We start from the raw sequence: 18,575 nt of genomic DNA, 5'->3' as shown, positions 1-18,575 counted from the left end.
TGACAAAAGCACGTAACCACTACCCCGTTGTAGAAAATCCCCCTCCCTCACTCCCAGCCCCTGACAACCACGGATCCATTTTTTGTCCTGATAATTTTGCCTTTTTTAGAATGTCATATGAATGAAACCATACAGTCTGCAGAGCCTTTAGAATCTGGCTTCATTCACGTAGCACGTTTCTCAGATTCACCGTGTTGTGTGAACCAGCGGTTCTTCCCTCTCGCCGCCGAGCAGCGTTCCCTTGCACGGATGCACCACGTCTGTTTAGCCATTCCCCAGCTGAGGGACATTGGGACCGTGTCCAGTTTTTGGCTATTGTGAATAAAGCTTACACACACACACACACACACACACACACAGACCCCCATAGAGTTTTGTGTGTGAACATGTTTCCATTTCCCTCGGTAAATACTTCAGAGAGGAATTTCTGGGCTTTATGCAGTACGTTTAGCTTTACAAGAAAGCTCCAGCCAAACTTTTCGGAAGCAGCTCGACCATTTGCACGCCCAGCAGCAGCACGGGAGCCGTCCAGTGGCTCCCGGCCTTGCCAGCACCAGCAGTCACGGAATTCTCAACTGTCCTAGCTCCCATGACGCCATCACCCCACACCCGCCCCCCCACCAGCCACCGCCAGGGCCCCCAGTGCCAGCCAGGCTCCTGCCTGCAGGTCTCTCTCTTCTCTCCCACTTCCCCCCGACAGATTTTATACCACACTTCGTCGCAAAACACAAAGAAGAGCCTGTTTTCTCGCGTGTCGTTTTTCAGATAGAAAGATGTGCTGGAGGGTGGGTGGCTGGACTCCGTGGGCCTCTCCCGGGGTAACCCGCACTGCGTCAGGAGTGTTTAGCCTGTTTAGCCACAGTGAGCTTCCCTCTCGTTTCACCTGCACCCCGGAGACCAAACTGGCGCAAGGAACCGGAGACATTGTTCAAGGTGCCACACAGCTGCTGGCCCAGGGACCCCAAAGAGGACGGGGTCGGTGTGCAAAGAGATGGTAACCTCAGTGACAGGAATGTGACCCCCCCTTGCCAGCACCTGCCCCCCAAACACACAATCCTTATAAGGAAGAAAGAATCTGTCCACCCAGGTTAAGTCAATCTTGGTTTAACACCAGCCCAGGTGTAAACCAGGAGGATCCACCACAGGTGAGCAGTCGCTGTTTTGCAAAGGTGGCGGCAGAGCAGGCAGCAGACCTCGCCCTGCGGGCCCTGCCTCAGCAAGCTGACCCGCGGGGCTGCACCTACTTGGGCCACCCTGGGGACTCCTTTGCATCTGCACCTGGCTCTCCTCGGGCAGCCGTAAAGCCACCTCCCTGTGACCTGTGCCAGCTGGGGGGAGGGGGCTGCGAGAGGCCCAAGCTTGGGTCACTGTTCTCTTTCACTTTCAGTCTTGCCTTCCACCCTCTCCTATGAGAAATGGCTCAATATTTTTATTTTCTGCATTAGTGTCAACTGAAGGGAGTTAGGGAGACCCAGAAACCCACTCCCCAAAAGAAAGGGAATGGCAGCCACAGGTTTAAGTTCACCAAGAGAGCTATAAAATGTTTGGCCTAGTCATTGTTTTTCTGGGAACCTATCCTGAGAAAATTTCACCCTGATGTTGGGACAGCTACACAGAGCGAGATGCTCTATCGGGCAGCTCTGCCTGGAAAGCGGCCTCACATCTCCCAGAGCTCCAGCCTGCAGGCTCAGTGGCTGTAGTGGCCACTCCATGGGCACTGCTGGGCCAGCTCTGGGCCAGGCCTGCAGAGCCGGCTGAGACCAGATCCTGCCTGCAAAGGGCTCACACCTGGTGAGGGAGCTGGGCAAGTCACGGCCGTGTGACACTGAAATGATAAGAGCTGAGATGCAATGCCAAGGGTGCAGAGAGCCTCACCCTGCCCAGGGCCTGGAGGGTCCCCCAGCAACACGGACGAAGGCACCGGATGAGGCATAACCCGGCAAAGTAAATGGCAGGACTCAAATGGGAAAGGAATGCAAGTGTGAAAAACATGGGCTCAAATGAACAAAGGCCAGAAGAGACACTCCAAGAGGACAGCGGCGGTTGTGTTGGGGTGGTGGCCCAAAAACGCAGTTGACTTTTATAACCATATAAAAACAAAAGCAGTATTGCCACAGATGATTAACCAGGCGGAGAGCCTTCCAGATTACACCGCAGTAATCACGTGCGTGAGGAACAAGGCATCGTTTTCTGGCAAGTACAGACGAGGAAACAGGCCCGGGAGGCCACGGGACTCACCCTCAGATCCGTGGCTGGCTTCTCCATGCAATCTGGCACACACGAGGGCTCCGTTTTAAGACAGAATACTCTTTGGGGCAGAGACCTCCCTGCTCTCCCTCCGACCTTTGCCCTCTGCTCTACCACTGCTTCTACCAGCACGTCAATCACCATTTTAACTCTTTCACCTGAAGTTTCCAGATCTGAGCCCACTTGAGGCCACTTGAGGCCAGGGGGTGGGTGTCCACGGCCAGCAGAGAGTAGATTCTAGGCAAATGCTTGACCCATTAGCTCAGAGGCATCTGATTTCCCTGCACCAGGTGTACAAAGAAAGTCAAATCTAAGTCTCCAACCCACATCCTCCTCCAATCCATCTCCCTGCCTCCCGGGCGCAGCGCAGAACGGCACCCCGATCTGATGTGGCTGGAGCCAGCTGGATCAATAGGGGTGGCTGATTTGACTCTGTGGCATCACCAATGGACTTTGCTAAAGAAATGAGTGCCACCAAAAACAATTGCCATCTGTCACGAGGGTGACAAATGTCAGCTATGGAATGCTGAAAAGAGGAGTGAACGTGTGTAGAGTTCTACTGGGTGTGGGGGCTTTATGTATATCCTGTTAGCTTAAGACTCCCGCGAGGAGGGTAATATTCCCTCCCCCACTTTATAGATGGCACATGTGAGACTCAGGAAGGTGAGCTACTCCGTCCCAGACGGCAGGCGATGCTAGAACAGGTGCGTTTCTTTCCTCCGATGGAGTCGGGGACCATGAAGGAGTGAATGGCGGAGTCCCACCAGACAGCCTCGGGGACGGAACAGGGCAAGTAATCCAGAAGGGGGTTCTGGGCCCCAAAACACCGTGTGGTTACGGAAGAAGAGAAACCAGAGCGCTGCAGTCTGAGAATTTCAGCACTAAATGATCCTTAGAAAATTATAGGCTACCCTAGTCCTGCTGAATCAAAATCTAATGTGAGCCACACATGTAATGTCACATTTTCTAGTGGCCACATTATAGAAAGTCAAAGAGACGGGTGAAATTAACTTTAATAATATATTTTATTTAAACTACTCTATCCAAAGAAATATCATTCCATCATTCAAGTAATATTTTAAAATGATTAATGAGATGCTTAATATTCTCTTTTCATATGAAGTCTCCAAATTTTGTGTTTTATACTCATAGCACATCTCAGTCTGGACTGGGCATGGGTGCCCCATAGTCACGTGACTGGTGACTACCATAACGGACAGACAGCAGGGGTCTAACCCCACAGTTTACACAGGAGAAACTGAAGTTGAAAGTGGGGACTGAATAAGAAGCCACCTGCTTGTCATTCACAGAGCCAAGCTGCACTTGCATGGGGGATTGGTATGGCCTAGAGGAAACAGCACAGGTTTCAGGGTGAGAAAAAGAAATGGGGGAGATGGGCCTGGGGCGAGGAGAGGACACAACCACAGGGTGCTAGTACCACAGTGCCCTGCCATACCCCAAAGCACACAGATGAGCAAAACGGAAGTCACCCCAACTCCACGGGCTGGCATCAGAGCCAACCAGGGTACTATTGGTGACTGGGAGCATCTCTTTGGAGCTGGGCCTATATTAAAGGAAGTGAATCACAGACATTTTGGACCCTCTGATAATAGCCCAAGCCCCAGGCTATCGCTTTGCTGAACAGAAGACATCCAGACCCCTGCCTCCAACTCCCAGGACGTAACCATCTTCACCGAGGCAGGGTGCAAGGGCTGTGCGTATTAGGGACTCCAGGTCTAACATAACCTCTAAAGCAACCTTCATCAGCTCAAGGCGATGGAGCCGTGTCCTGTACACTGAACGTTCCTCCCCCTTCCATCTAGCTAACTCCTGTTTATTCCTCTCATTTCAATTTAAAACACCACCGTCCCTGAATGGCGCCTAATGCAGGGTCCCATGGTTAGATACTCTCCCAGCAGCCTGCCGTCATAGCCATCATTATATCCCAGTGGGACCGCGGGGACTGACTCCCTGCCGTAGAGCAGTGTCTAGGTCTCTTTTGCTCGAGTCTATATCTCTGGTGCCTGGGAAGGAGCCCGGAACCAAGCAGACACTCGGTAAGTATTTGTAGGAAGTTGCTGTTACATGAAGTTAACTCAAGAACCAGAAGGGCTCTGGTTGGTCAGACTTGAAAACAGGCAATATTTTGGAAAATAAAAATAAAAGTTGCAGCATCAGCACCTGATGCATGAAGTAATTTTCCATGGAGTAATCCAAAAGGGTCATGCATTACCACGTCACTGTTGGATTCTTCCCACAGCTGGAGAGTGTTCGGTTATAATGGACACAATTCATGGGACAGCTGTTACATCAACTATTGATTTTCCAAGAGCCTCAAAGCTGGAGCTTCATATCAAAGAGCCTTTTGAGTGAGGGGCACACGTAGTTCCCACAACTCTTTGTTGTGTCCGAGAGTGGATTTAGCTCTTCGGAGACGCATAGCTTCCCCCTTCAATTATCCTACTAGATCTCAAACGGGCAGTACCACTCCCAGGTGGAAATGTTGGAGGAAATTTTCAAGGATGTCAAAACCTCCTGCCACATGTGGAACATTCCACTCACAGAAGAACATCCTACTCCAAAAAACAAGAGTCCCTCCACCCCAACTCACACACTGAGGAATGCTGGCCTTAAGCCAGCCAAGGCCACGTCCCCAGGGTGAAATGGCTGCAGGGGAAAAATGAGTCCCAGAGGTCACCTCATTATTAATAAGAACCCCTTACTCCACATCCCCAGGCCCTCTGCCCACCCCAACTGGACCAGCCACCTTCCTGAACACCCCAGCGCATTGCTGCCTCTGCATCCTGCTCACACCAACCTCCTCGCTCACCTGGAGGCCATCCCTGCCAATCCCCGCCTACTCAAGTCCCCACCCAACACAAGGACCTGCTACACCAACCTTCCTGGATCACTCAACTCCAATAATCTCTCCTATCTCCAAAGCATTCCAGGCCTCCGACCAGATGACTCATACAGGGCTTGTCAACTATTGATGTGTTTGTTCTCTCCACAACATGGTCCCCCAGTGTAGACACCAAATCTGACGTGACACAGCACAATCCCAAAATATTGACTAAGTGACTGATTCACTCACCTCTTCAGTTGGGCTGCTACCAAGATGTCTACCACCAAACCAAAGAAATTCCTCTTTTACTTTAAATTTATACAATGCCATCGCTAGGATTGGGCATTTTTAACATTCCCGACTGAATCCTCCAAAAAACCCTGGAAGGGCATTACTATTATTCAAGTCACATTATATGAACAGATAGAAGAGACCACACACCACAAGGACCCATAATGTGGCTAAAGTCCCGCAGCTACAAAGCGAAGCAGCTAAAACTCAGATCCGGGCCTGGCTCCAAACACCTTCCCTGTCCACCGCAGGCCAGGCAGACTGTCCTCTCTCTGGGTTTGTGCGTATTGATCAGCTGTGTTTACGCGGTAAGAACTGCAGGATAAAAAGGCATCATTCTGGCAGTGCTGGAGGGTCAGGCTGTGATTCCTTCTTTGCTGAAATCCCCAAAGGGTGTTTCCACAGTGCTCCTAGCTCTGGGTAATCCGATCCACTCAAAAATCTAGACGATCAAGTCAAGTCAGTATCTGATGGAGGATCCCACAGGATAACCTTTAATCTGGCCATGAAGAATAGCCTAACTTTAAAAGCTTGGTCCCAGCCAGTTCTCCCCCAGGTAGCCTGTGGCTTTGGGCCTGGGAAGGTTTTATAAAAGCAGGCAGGGCTCCAACCCCAAACAAAGCAGAAACCAAACAACCCGTTCCTTCAGCAGTTTGGCTTTTCTCCCGCAAGGGGCCTCCCCACTGCCCGCGTGCAGCACAGGCTGCAGCTTCAGAACAGCAGCAGTAACAAAAGTGAGTGGTGGTTAGCGCCGGGTATCGGATTCAACTCCCCTGCCCGGCAAGCTGAGAGGCGTTTCAGTCCTGATGGGCAGCTTGAGGCCTGGGGAGGACCCCGGTGGTGAGTTCACTGGAGGGGGTCCCTCGGCCTCCGCAGCTGCACCCCATCTGGGCCCCAGGCCTCAGTCACAGAGGAACCAAAGTGTGTGGCGGAGAAAACAGCCTTTAGGCGTGACCGACACCCCCTCTGCAATCCCCCTGACTGCTCCTGGTAACCAGCCTTCAGCAGCAGCCTGGAGAATGGTCAGAATGGAAAAGAACACAGCCGCGGGCTTCGCACAGCGCCAGTCCTCAAAGCTAGGCTGACCGCGACGCCCACTTGCAAGCTTCCTACCAGGCTGCTCGAGACACTTGGAAAGGAAGGGAGAGACTTCTCAGGGGAGAGGACAGACTCAACACGGGCTTCCAATTTCAGGCCATCTCCCAACTCTCCTGCAACCTAGGAAAGGGATTTTGTCTGTTGTATGGATTATGTATGTGGAAAATAAACCCCGGATGGTGGGAAGAGCAGAAGAAGGGAAGACAACAACAAAATTCTTGAAGGTGGCAAGAAGGAGCAGTGGTAGCTGATTTAGCAAACTCAAGAAATGGCAGCAGGGAAAGTGGCAGCAAGGAAAGACACAAACCAAGCCAGGGTACAACCTGAAAGTCCCAAAGGCTCCAGAATTAGTGGTGGCAGATGCCTCTGGAAACGGGGTTGGGGGACAGGGATGCAGCAAGAGGATCAGAGGAAAGAACCAGCAGGATCCGCATCCCCTCCCCCACGTCTCCCACTTGGTGACTGTCCCTCCCCCATCAGGCACAGGAATGGAAGTTTATCCTCTAAAGAGGGTGAAAAAAAAAAAAAAAACATTGAGAAGATCTCGATGCAAATTATATTGAAAGCAGGCAGATCAAGTGATTTTATGCAGACTGGATGCTTCGTAATCTGCCAGCGCTGGGACACAACCCAACCCGGGTGAGAAGGGAGGATGGTTCCCATGGCTGTCTCCGGTCACCTCTGCTATGCATCAAGGCTGTGAGAATTCCATCTCTTCCACCTCTTCAAGTGAGATCCTTATCCCCACTCCACTTGGGTCTGCCCCTGGGAAGTCACCAGTCAGGAATTTAGCCTTTATTGTGTTACAGTTAGAGGAACCTGGTGTGTAAGTGACCATGAACGAAACCGGCTGAGTCACTGAACCTACTCTGATAAGGCTCACCGCCAAGGCTGACTTCTCAACCCACAAAACTGGACCAGCCGGGATCCCGTCTTCCTTCTGGGTTCCAAGTCAATGGCCTCTCCAGGGCCAGCTAGTCCTTGATCTAGTGCTGGCCAAGCATCTCCCTCTCCCCCCAAATTCAAGTCCCAACAGCCTCCCTCTTACTACCTTGCCCTTAACTGGCTGCGCCTTCCCAGACTTAGTTCTGATTCTTGGTTCTACGCTCATGAGCTCAATGGTCTGCCACTCAAGACAATCTCACTCAGCCTTAGTTTTTGGAGGTAGACAATAGTGCCCACCATAGGGGTTATTTGGAAGACATGGCACAGTGTCCTGCACTGTGGTTACCCCCCGGCCCACACACGCTCCCCAGAATCACAATATCAATGCCCTATAGCCAATAAAGACAATCCCTGACTTCATTGGCTTTTACACCTGTACTGTGTCTTACACATATCATGGTGAGGATACCCCAAATCACCTTCTGCAACTCAGGTGGGAACTTCTAAGCCAGCCTGGCAAGGAAGAAGCTGTGCTCACACACAGCGGAGCTCTGTCAGCTACGCGGCCCCCTTCATTGTATATTTGGAATATTACTGGAACATCCGATTGCACGTCATCCTTGTTTTATAACAATAAGTAGAAATAGAAAAAAAGCGACAGTGTGGTTATCAGTGGTAACTAGGGGTTTCAGAAACCTGCCATGGAGATAAGAATGGAACCGGAGCAATGAAGACTGCGGCACTGACCGTGTGCCGACCAAGCAGGGAGAAGGGGGTTGGGGGGCTCACATACAGCATGACGCCATTCAACAACGCTGAAACGGTGAGGCAGGATTAGGATTTTTTTCCCATGCTCTGGGAATTAAAATCCCTTGTAACTTGTATGTCTAGCCTTGGACTTTCAACATTTGATGTAATGCAAACAAAAGTTAGCAACTGTCTATAAACCAATATCTTAATGACGTTCTTCTGTTTTCTAAACAAACTTTGATAATCCACATAAAGTAGAAGATTATTTATCCAAAACAACTGGGACTTGACTTGCTCTGGGTTAATAGCGTTTTTTGGGTTCGTATATCTCAACTCCAAAGGAACACAAGGATTAGAAAAGAGATGTTACCGCTGCCAGAGCATGTTAGATCCTTGAGTCTGCTCAACAGGACACATACCTAGAGGATGCTATGACATCACCCTCTTTGTGTCAGGGCCACAAAGCATAGATGGGACCACAGTGACATGATTCCACCGCCTTGTCTGGCCTCCTGAGTAAATGGTCAGTTGGCTTCTCTCCATCCCCTCAAGTCTTACTCTCCTGTCCCTTGTCACACACCCTTCCCAGGTTCCACAGCCAGGCGGTGGCCACACTGTGACCAGAGCCCAGGTCTCTGCACTCGCAGCTCCGGCTTGCTGCCACCACCCTGATCTCCACCAAACTCACACAGAAACCTAGAGGGTCTCCCAGGTGTGCCTCTTCTAGGGAAGCGGAGGCGGCTTGATGGCCAATTGTTATTCACTCGTGTATGAGTTTCCCACAGCTGCTATAACAAATTGCCACATACTTAGTGGCTTAAAACAACACAAATGCATTATCTTACAGTTCTGGAGGTCAGAGGTCTGAAATGGGTTTTATAGGTTACAATTAGAGCTATGGGCAAGGCTGTGCTCCTTCTGGAGACTCCGGAGGAGAATCCCTCTCTTTCCCTTTTCTGGCTTGTGGCGATTGCCTGCGTTCCTCGGCTCCTGGCCCCTTCTCGCAGTGGCATCACTCTGAACACTGCTTCCATGATCACATCTCTTCTCTCTCCGACCCTCCTGCTTCCGTCTTAGAAGGAAGCTTGTACTAGTCGGGCCAGTTGGATAATCCAGGATAATCTCCTCAACTCAAGATCCTTCACTTAATCGCATCTGCCAAGTCCCTTGTACCAAGTAAGGAAACATGTTCCCCAGTTTTGGGGATTAGGATGTGGACATCTTGGCGGGGGGCATTGTTCAGCCTACAACAACTGGGCCAGCCGTTCTGAAGACCTACTCTGTGTTAGGGGCTAGAAGGACAAAGAGGCGTGTCCTCCGCTCAGGGGTCTAATCGGGGGTGGGCTCAGAGGGCATCTGTGAAGCCCCAGGGAGTCCAGAGGCAGGGGCTGTGAATTCTGCCCAGGAGGCCACAGACCGGGTTCAAGGAGGCTGTTCTGGGCACGGTCATGGTCACTCTCTGCAGCAGGGACTACATGGACAAAGGTAAGTGACGGGAAAGAGTGTGGCCTGTGGGGGAACAGGAAGGCACCTGGGTGCAGCTGGGGTCCGTTCATTCAAGGAAGGGCAGGAGAGGTGGGGGCCGGAGCACACGCAGGCTTCATTCTGAGGGCAAAGAGGCGTAGAGGACGGGCGTGGCGAGAGCAAGACCTCAGGCGGCAGGGCTGACACAGAACTGGGGACACTGGAGGCAAGAAAACAGTGGATACACGCAGAGAGGTGAGCACCGGAGGGCCCACCCAGACGAGAGACACGCTCAGGGCCAGGACTGAAGGACACAGAGGGAAAGGAAGGGCCAGAGGATGATGTTCTTTCACCACCAAATCTGGCAGGTCATCTCCAAGCACCCTTCCCACCTGCCGCCCCAGTTCCCAGCCAGAAGGGCTCAGAACGCTGCCTTTTAAGTATGTCATACCATAGAGGATTAAAAATAGTTTTAAAAAAGAGAGGGATATAAATATCGCAAAGGCTCCTGGCTGCATGGAGAACCCCCCAGGAGAGGGAAGCAGGGGTGGAGTGTGACTCTGTCACCGGAGCCCTGAGGCTCCTCCAGTTAGACCAAGTTCTGCAGTCCTGCAGGAGCCCAAGGTCCCGCTGGTCAACATCAAAAGACCACAGGCCTTCTGCAAATTCCCCAAGTCCTCCTTGGCTTCTCCTTGCCTTGGGGGCTCTGGATTATAATCGCCAAGAAAGAGCGGATCACATTGCTCAGGAAGAGCAAAAATGAAAGGTGAATGTCAACTGCATGGGCTCCCTCTGGGACCCACCTCCCTGCCCTCCCCAGCCCACACTGGCTCCCACCCTACTGAGGAGCTTGCTGGGTCTCCCCAGCCCCACCCCGGCCCCAGGTTCACATCTCCTGCTTTTGCCCTGCCCCCTCCCCACTCCTGCAGCACCCACCCTGAGCACCCTCAGTCCCAACACTCTGATCTCAAGCTCATGACACCCTCGTCCCCTCCATACAGAGAACTCTTGGAGTGTCCCATTCGCCCCTCCCTCCACCCCCAGCTCCCAGCATTTTGGGAGGACTCAATAACTGTTATCTGCCCAACGGGCCAGGTTTCAAGCGGGTCAGCCCATTTCTAAAGCAGGTGCAAAGTGAACCCCGCATACAGTCACCCTTTTGAAAAGGCTGGGCCGTTACACATACAAGTGTCCCCTGCTGTCATCACCATGAGCCTCTTCTACCTGTCATGTGCCCTGGGTCTGGGTTTAGAAAATACAGTCCCTGCCTTCCTACAGGAAGTCTTCCAGATTCCGCATTCTGAATGGGAGACCACCAATACTTGCTGACACGGAAACACAAGCGTACAAACACCCCCCCTACTCCGCGGGGAGGCCGGCCCCACCAGACTGAATCCAGCCTCCCCAGACCCCCTGGGACACATCCTGCTAGTGGTAAGAAGGGTGATCCCTTGTCCCACAGGTGTTGGGCTGACACCAGGGCCTCGCCCAGGCTTTCTTCTGGATAGAACCAGACATGGAACAGCACTGGGAAGGCACAGGTGGGAAGCACGTGGCAGCTGGTCAAAGCCAACACTGTGGCTCTGGGATCTGGAGGCATCTCCAGAGCCTCCATCCTGGGCCTCTGTTCCAAGTCAGAGCCACTGCCTTGGTAAAAACGCTACTGAACAAATGGCCAGCACTGGCACCCAAATTACACACATACACACACACACACACACACACACACACACAGCCCCTTTTTCCTTTTGCTGGGAGCATTTTACTTAGTTTATTCAGTTCTCTGTCTTCCTTCTTTCTGTACTGGGCCAAAAGGTAAATATTTTGGGGTTTTGGGGTCCTTCTCTGCCTCAACCCTGCAACTGTGCCCTTGTAGTGTGAAGGCAGCCATAGGTGACATGCAAAGGAGTGGATATCACTGTTCTAAGAAAACTTTATTCGCAAACAGAGGCAGTGGGCCAGATGTGGCCTGCAGACCATAGTTTGCAAATCCCTACTCTGATAGAAAAAAACTAAGAAAAGAAAAGGAGACAGACCAGTAAAGAAGAAAAATGGTCGAAGATTTTTTTAATGCTACACTTATGATTTTTGATGCTCCCTCTAATTCCTTCTGTGACAGACACAATCTACCACTGTTTAAAAAAAAAAAGAGGCACAGGGAAGGGGAAATTAAAAAAAAAAGGTTTCTATGGGAACAGGGAGTTCACTTTTAATGGTTCAACCACTAAAAGACAATTACTTTATTTTTCTCTCTTCCCTCAGATGCAGGGCAGGCGTGACCTATGGCTCGTTGGGCAGGAGCAGTCTCAGCTGTTCCAGTAAAAAATTAAATGCTGGCGAGCGCCACAGGTCAGGGAGGGCAGCTCACGAAATGTGGGCCTCTTGGGCAAAGGGCCGCTTCCCCAGAGCAGCCGATCTGGTCAGGTGCTCCATCCCCTCCCCCGGGACTGCTGGGCCGTCCTGACAGAGTCAAGGCCAAGCCGTGGCCACTGACACGTGACTCTGTGGTGAAACCTCTTCCTAGGTCTGCTGCCAATGGGACGTGGGCTTCTCTCGCCACTGACAAACCGTTTGCGGATGGGCTTCCATTTGACCTGCCCCTGAACATTCTCCTGCCTGGGTGGAGTCAAGGCCCCCTGCTTGCCCTGTCCGTGGGCCGGTCACTAAACCTCCCTGGACACCGTCAACTCTCCCCGGGACAAACCAAGAGTGCACACGATTTGCCGCTGTGTACTTTCACAGCAGCCTTTCCTGCACAGGACCTTGGTGGAAGTGAGTCTCCAGTAGTTGACAGCGAGCAGAATCCAGGACCCAGCCAGCTGTGCCCGGTGGAGCCCAGAGTCACACACCACCGTGCTCCCACATGCCCCGGGGACTGGAATACAGATGGCCGTAGGTGGGCACACTCTGCCCAGGCTTCGCCACTCCTGGCACCACCTTCCCAGGGATGAACTTGAGCCCCTGATAATCCAACACTCTCATTTTGCAAATGAGGAAACTGAGGAATATTGAGGGAGAGGGAGTTCCCAGGATCCCACAGCAAGTTAGCAACAAAGCCAGGACGCGGGCCCAGGCCTTCAGCCTCCTGGTCTTGGCTGTGGCTTCCCCAGCTTCACAAAGTTCCACCTGGAAAAGACCTCCGAGAAAAATCCACACTTCGAGTTGGGGATGGAGCCGGCACTAGAACATGGCCTTTTGCCTGCAATCAGGGCTTAACTGAAAGCCCGTGACCTGACCCCACTTGGAGTCAGAAGGAAACTCTACAGGATGATTCATGCCTTAGAAGCAAGCACAGAGCCCCAGGGGCAGTGCCCTAACAGGCAGCTACTGGAGGACATGAAATCTCTGCATTTGGTTTCCTTTTGGGTTTTGTACAGAAACCTTAGTGCACTTGCTGTGTCCTCTAAGAGCAGGGGAGATGGGAGCAGGAAGGGTCCCTCTGGGCTCCCTCCCTTCTCTGGCTGCCAGATAACAGTGGCCACAGCAGCAGCCCTGTCCCATTGCTGTGTACTCCACTGCTTTATGCACGGAAGGTCTGGAGATGGGGAGATAAAGACAGGGAGATAGGAGGGCAGGGCTGTGGGAAAGAAGGCTGTCATGGCTGACTTCATCCCATGAGCCAGGGCAACCCTGCCTTTTTCTCACCATGGCATTCGTGGACCATGATACTATTGGTCCTGGCAGGGGACCAAGGAGCTGCCCAGGCCCCAGCTCTGCTGCCCTCAACCCACAGGTCAGGAAGCTCTGCCGCAGGCCACCAAACCCGCTGGAGGCTTTAGCAGCAACGTGTTTGAGTGGCTGGATGGTGGGTGCACTAGCAAAGGGGAGGCCAGGCCCCAGCCGTAAAGGAGTCATTGCCGAGTCCAAGATGCATGAGGAACACCTGGGCCTGAGCCAGAGGCTCGAAAGGAGAAAGTGGGCCACATGGGCAAGGGCTGGTCCTTCTGGAACACACAGGCACCGTCCTGCCTCCAGGCTAGTCCAGTGACTTCCCTCCCGGTCTGCACTGTGCAATGCACAACATGTGCAGTCACGTTTCTGCTCGGCCTTCAAAGCCCAGACCCAAAGCCACCCCCTCTGAGAGGGCTTTGCAGCGCCCAGCCATGAGGCTAATAGCCCCTTTACCTGTATGCCCACTGCACATGACTCAGAGCAAGCACAAGATGCCTGGGGTTAGTCTGACCTGGGTTCAAATCCCTGCCCCACTTACAAGTCACATGACCTCGGACAGATTCTGACTGAGGGTGGGAATGCCACTTAGGGAGCAGGATCCAGCCAGGAAAGATGGACACTCCCCATGCAGCTCCCCCAGAGTAGCAACAGCATTGTGCCCCACCTAACTCCCCCACCTCCAATTCTGGGTACCAGGGCTCAGCCGAGCCTCTCTGGAACCACGGGATGAAGAATCACAGCATCAAACCCCAAAAGCACCAGAACAACAGATGACAGCCCAAAACTGACCTCTGCGCTGCTAGAATCAGAAAATTCAAGCTCCAGCCTGGCTGGGTGCCTGTGACAGTTTCACACTCCTTAAAGGCAGAACCAGCTTTTCATTCCCCAGTGTCTGCCAGATGCTACGTGCTCAGCACATGTTTGCTAAGCTGCACAGAGAAGGAATATAGATTCTTTGGGTAGTGGCAGCTTCCCACACAAACAGGAGTCTCTTCTAAATCCTGGCCCGATGTCCCTTTTTGCCCAACAGTAATGTGCCCCCAGAACTAGTGGAGCCCTCAGCTAGAACCTAAGGCCAAGGCAAAGAAGGAGAGGGGACAGCCAAAGCAGCCATGTCATTGGAAGGACACTGGAGCCCTGGAGCCCACTGCCAGGCAGAGAACTAAGGCACAGACCCTTAACAAATGGCCTTCAACCTCAATTCTAGAAAATATAGTCCCTGCTTTCCCGTGTGGCTCCAAGGAAGTGGGGGCCACCAGACAGAGGCTGCCAGCATCCTGCAATTCCATCTTCTCCTCTCCGAAAAGGTCAACAGCTTGGACCACCCCCGCTTCCTTCCAAGCGACCCTGCGAGGGTGGCACAGGCAGTCTTTGCCCAGAGGGACATCGTGCTCTGCCAGGGAGCCTGGAGTTTACAAACATCTCTATGAGCCATCCATAGCGACCATATCCAGAGAACTTCATCTGCCTGTCAGATACAGGAAGTTGGGCAGCAGGCCTCCTGGGAGAGGCCATCTCTCTGTCCAGCTCACCCTGACCTCCGAAGACAGGTCAGGAAGTCTTCACGCCAACAGTGCTTGGGGGGTGATCTTCCACATCACAATCACACTGCATGGATTCCAGAATCCCGCAGGCAGGGAGACAGATGAGGGCCTTGGATGAGCAAGTGAGAGGCCAATGTCCCTCCAAGTCAACTTAAACATTAGATATATGGACAGATACAAAGATATAGATCTATTACTAAACCATTCTTCCCTGCAAGGTAATATCCCAGAGGCTGTAACCTTGGGGCTAACCCTTATTACTGACCCTGGAACCATCCCACCCCAGGACCCCAAGAGAGTCAAAACTTTCTGAAAAGAACTTGGATACCTAACCCTGACAGCAGCTGCTGCCTGCAGATGGAGGCTGGAATCCCCCTCAATCCCCATGATTACAGATTCATGACATCCCAGCGTAGCCAGCCTCCCATCACCACGGCAGCTACAACTACCTGTGCTGTAAGTACGCACAAAGCTGCAAAAGCAACCCTCCAGCCTGAACTCCTGCCTCCCGTGACTGCCACCCATGCCAAGTTCAGATGAACAAGTCCTCCATGGATGATGGTCCGGGCACATCTGGGGCCAGTCGACATCCAACAGCCAGTTTTGGCAGATGCTGTAAGCTTGGCGTGGGGGAGTGGGGGCGGTGCCTTCCAAACTTGGCCCTTTGGTTGGGACTTTCTGAGTGCCACGGAAGCAAGGAGAGAAAACGTCTCTCAAGCATACAGTCAAGAGACAGAGAAACCAAGTGGAAAATCAAGAGAAGGCAGATTTCTGCCCCCAGCCCCACTCTCAGCCTCTTTTCAGCAATGCTGAGCGAAGGCAGCAAAGCCCAACTCAGCAACTCTGGGGTGCTGACAACCCCCAAAAGACACAGACGGCTTCATCCATAAATAGCTCCAAACTGCAAACAACCCAAAGGTCCCTGGACAGATGGATAGATACCCAAACAGCGGTACATCCATACCATGGACTAGTGCTCGGAAATACAAAGGAACCACTGATGCAGTCAAGAACAAGGATGAATCACAGAAACATAATGTTGAGCAAAAAAGGCCAGATCAAAAGAGTACAAACTGTATGATTCAGTTTTACATCAAGTTCTACAGGCAAAACTAATCTTCAGTAATAAAGATCAGAACAGTTAGCTTGGTTGGGGGGAGGTGTTACTGACTGGGAAGAAAGAAGCAGCAACCATCTAGGGCATTGGGACTCTTCTCCACCTCGATCTGGGTGGTGGTTACATGGGTATATCCACACATGAAATTTTGTTGAGCTTCCATTTAAGATTAGTGTACATTATATATATAATACATACTACATATATACATACACACATTAATTTAAAAGTTTATTTTTTTAATGGCAAAGCCCATTGATGCTCAAATTGTAACTGACATTTGCCTCAAAGTGAGCACAGTTCACTGGGAGCTCAGGGAGAGCACCTTACCCAGTGAACTCTTACGCAACCTTCAGGACCCATCTCAAATCGTCCCCATTCCGTGAAGCCTTACCCTACTGTTCTGATTGTAACTTAATGCTGATATTGCTGAGCATCTCTTCATAACAGTCAATTTCCTCTAAACTGAGAGCTGATCCCAGAGGAAGGCAGGAACTTGTTGCACCAAACATTGGTTATGAAGTGCCTATAAAACACCCAGTGATTGCCTATGACATACAGATACACACACACACACATCCTGACAGCCCAAACAAGATGCATCTCAGCAAAAGATACTAATGCCCACCCCCAAATAGGATGTCAGCTCTTCTCAGGCAACAGGATCCAGGCACGTGGCTCATCACAGAAAGGGATCATTTTCTACATCACCAGCCCAATCCTCCTCCTTTGACACAAATCACAGCCGGAAGAGATCAGAAAACGCCCACCCCAGTAGGCTCCCTTCTCCATTTCAGGTCACCTCTGCCTACAGTGTCCTTGCCCAACCCATGGGCGGGGCTGGTCCACCTGGGCTCCCAGGAAGCATTCACTCGGGTGTAATGTTTAAACTCTACTGCTCAGCCATCCCCCAGCCTGCACCCAGCCTGCTGGGGCTCCCTGCCTTCTCACAGTAAAGTCACTGCACCTGCTGGTGGGGAGGGGTGGCCACGCCACCACAGCCCCATCACGTCTGCCCAGGCCTTCCAAATGGCTCCCAACCACCCCCAACCTTGAAATCTCTAGAAATCCAAACCTCCAGGAGAAGCGTCCACAGCAACTTCACCTGCACAGGTTAATGTGGGTGAAGAGAGGCCGGAAGTGGAACTCTGTCCAGTCTGCAAACCCACATATAAACAGAAAGAGGCTGGAAATACACTTCGGCGAAGTGCAGGTCTGTTCTGAGTGGGTGGGTTTAGGCAGGCAATTATAGGTGATTTTTTTTCCTGCAAATATTTTTGTTCTTTCTAAGTTTCCACACTGAATAAATTCTTTTGAAAGATAAACACATTACATGTGTGGCACAGCCACTCCTAGCCCTTGTCAGAAACGGCTGGTTACAGGAGTTTCTCTTTCACCTTGTCCCAGCGTCCTGTGCCCCTCAGCTGGAGTCCCAGCCTGCCGGGGAGGGCAGCTCCCTGAGCAAAGTGGCGGGTCTGGGCTGGGTGCCCGCCTGACCCCACCGATCCACACCCCTGGCTCCCCCCTGCAGCGGCGCCACCCCTCATTCAATCCCCCTGGCCTCGAAGGTACTTAGGAAGTGCACGAACTCATGCGCGCGCGCTCTCTCTCTCTCTCTCTCTGTCTTACACACACACACACACACACACACACACACACACACACACACACACACACACACACACACACACACGTAGTCGCACTTTCTCCTCCCCTCCCTGACCTGGACCACCGCCCCCAACAGCCCACATACAAACTTCTCCAAACTCGCAACGGTGGCCGGAGAGGGATGGTGACGTCTCCCTACTGAAAACGGACCCCCCCCAACACACACACACACACACACACACACACACACACACACACACACACGTGCCGCCCCACCCCCTGGGCAACTGTAAATCTGGCCGGGGCGGCCACGCTGGGGGTTAGGGGCGGGCGTCTCAAGCCCCGCGCCCAGCCCCAAGTCGAGTGACAGCGGCGGGGTCCCGGGGCCGCGCGGCGCGGCCCGAGTGGCCAAGTGCAGCGGCGCCCCGGGCTCTGCGAGCGCCGGGCGGGCGTCCCTCGGGCGAGGCTGGGCTGCGTTACCTTGCAGGTTCTGGACTCGGATGTCGCTGATCTGCCCGATGAGCTCCTCGCGTTGGAACCAGTCCCACTCGTGCGCAGCCATGAAGCGCGGGCCGGCGGGCCGGGGCGCCGGGCGGGCGCGGGCGGCGGGCGCGGGGAGCGGGCGGGCGGGCGCGCGAGCGGCACGCACCCGGCGAGGTCGCCGCGGAGCTGGAGCGGCGGCGGGCGCGGGCGGGGCGCGGGCGGGGCGGGCGGCGCGGTCGGGGCCGCCCCCGCCGCGGGCGGGCAGCGGGCGGGCGCGGGGCGGCGGGTGCGGGGCGCCCGGCTCGCGCTCACTCCCCCATCCGGGGGCGGGGGCCCCGGGGGGCGAGGGGCGGGGCGGGGCGGGGAGGCTGGCTCAGGCCGGTTTCTCTTTTTCCCTGGGGTGTCGGTTGGATTGTTTGGTTGCAACGCGCGCGGTGATGCGGGCGGGGTCCCCGCCCCCAGATTGTGATGTCTCAGGGGGCGGTGGGCCGGGTGACGCAGCCAGGGGTGAGGGTTTGGTGGGCCGGGTGACGCAGCCAGGGGTGAGGCTGGCGGTCTGCGTACCTGGGCA

The 18,575-nt window shown here is 53.2% G+C and overlaps 1 protein-coding gene across 2 annotated transcripts in view; it reads right to left on the bottom strand.

Annotated features, from left to right (window-relative positions):
- The window catches only part of CLMN (calmin), a 95,953-nt gene extending 77,763 nt beyond the window's left edge, over window positions 1-18,190 (bottom strand). For both annotated transcript variants that reach the window (XM_045561338.1, XM_045561347.1), the window contains exon 1: window positions 18,002-18,190. In XM_045561338.1, coding sequence (XP_045417294.1) covers window positions 18,002-18,083 — 82 coding nt within the window. In that variant the 5' untranslated portion in view covers window positions 18,084-18,190. The remainder of the gene's footprint in view (window positions 1-18,001) is intronic.
- Window positions 18,191-18,575: the final 385 nt, after the last annotated feature.

The sequence above is a fragment of the Lemur catta genome, chromosome 1 (genome assembly GCF_020740605.2).
Source record: "Lemur catta isolate mLemCat1 chromosome 1, mLemCat1.pri, whole genome shotgun sequence".
NCBI classification, from domain to species: Eukaryota; Metazoa; Chordata; class Mammalia; order Primates; family Lemuridae; genus Lemur; species Lemur catta.
This window is presented reverse-complemented; position numbering and strand designations above follow the sequence as displayed.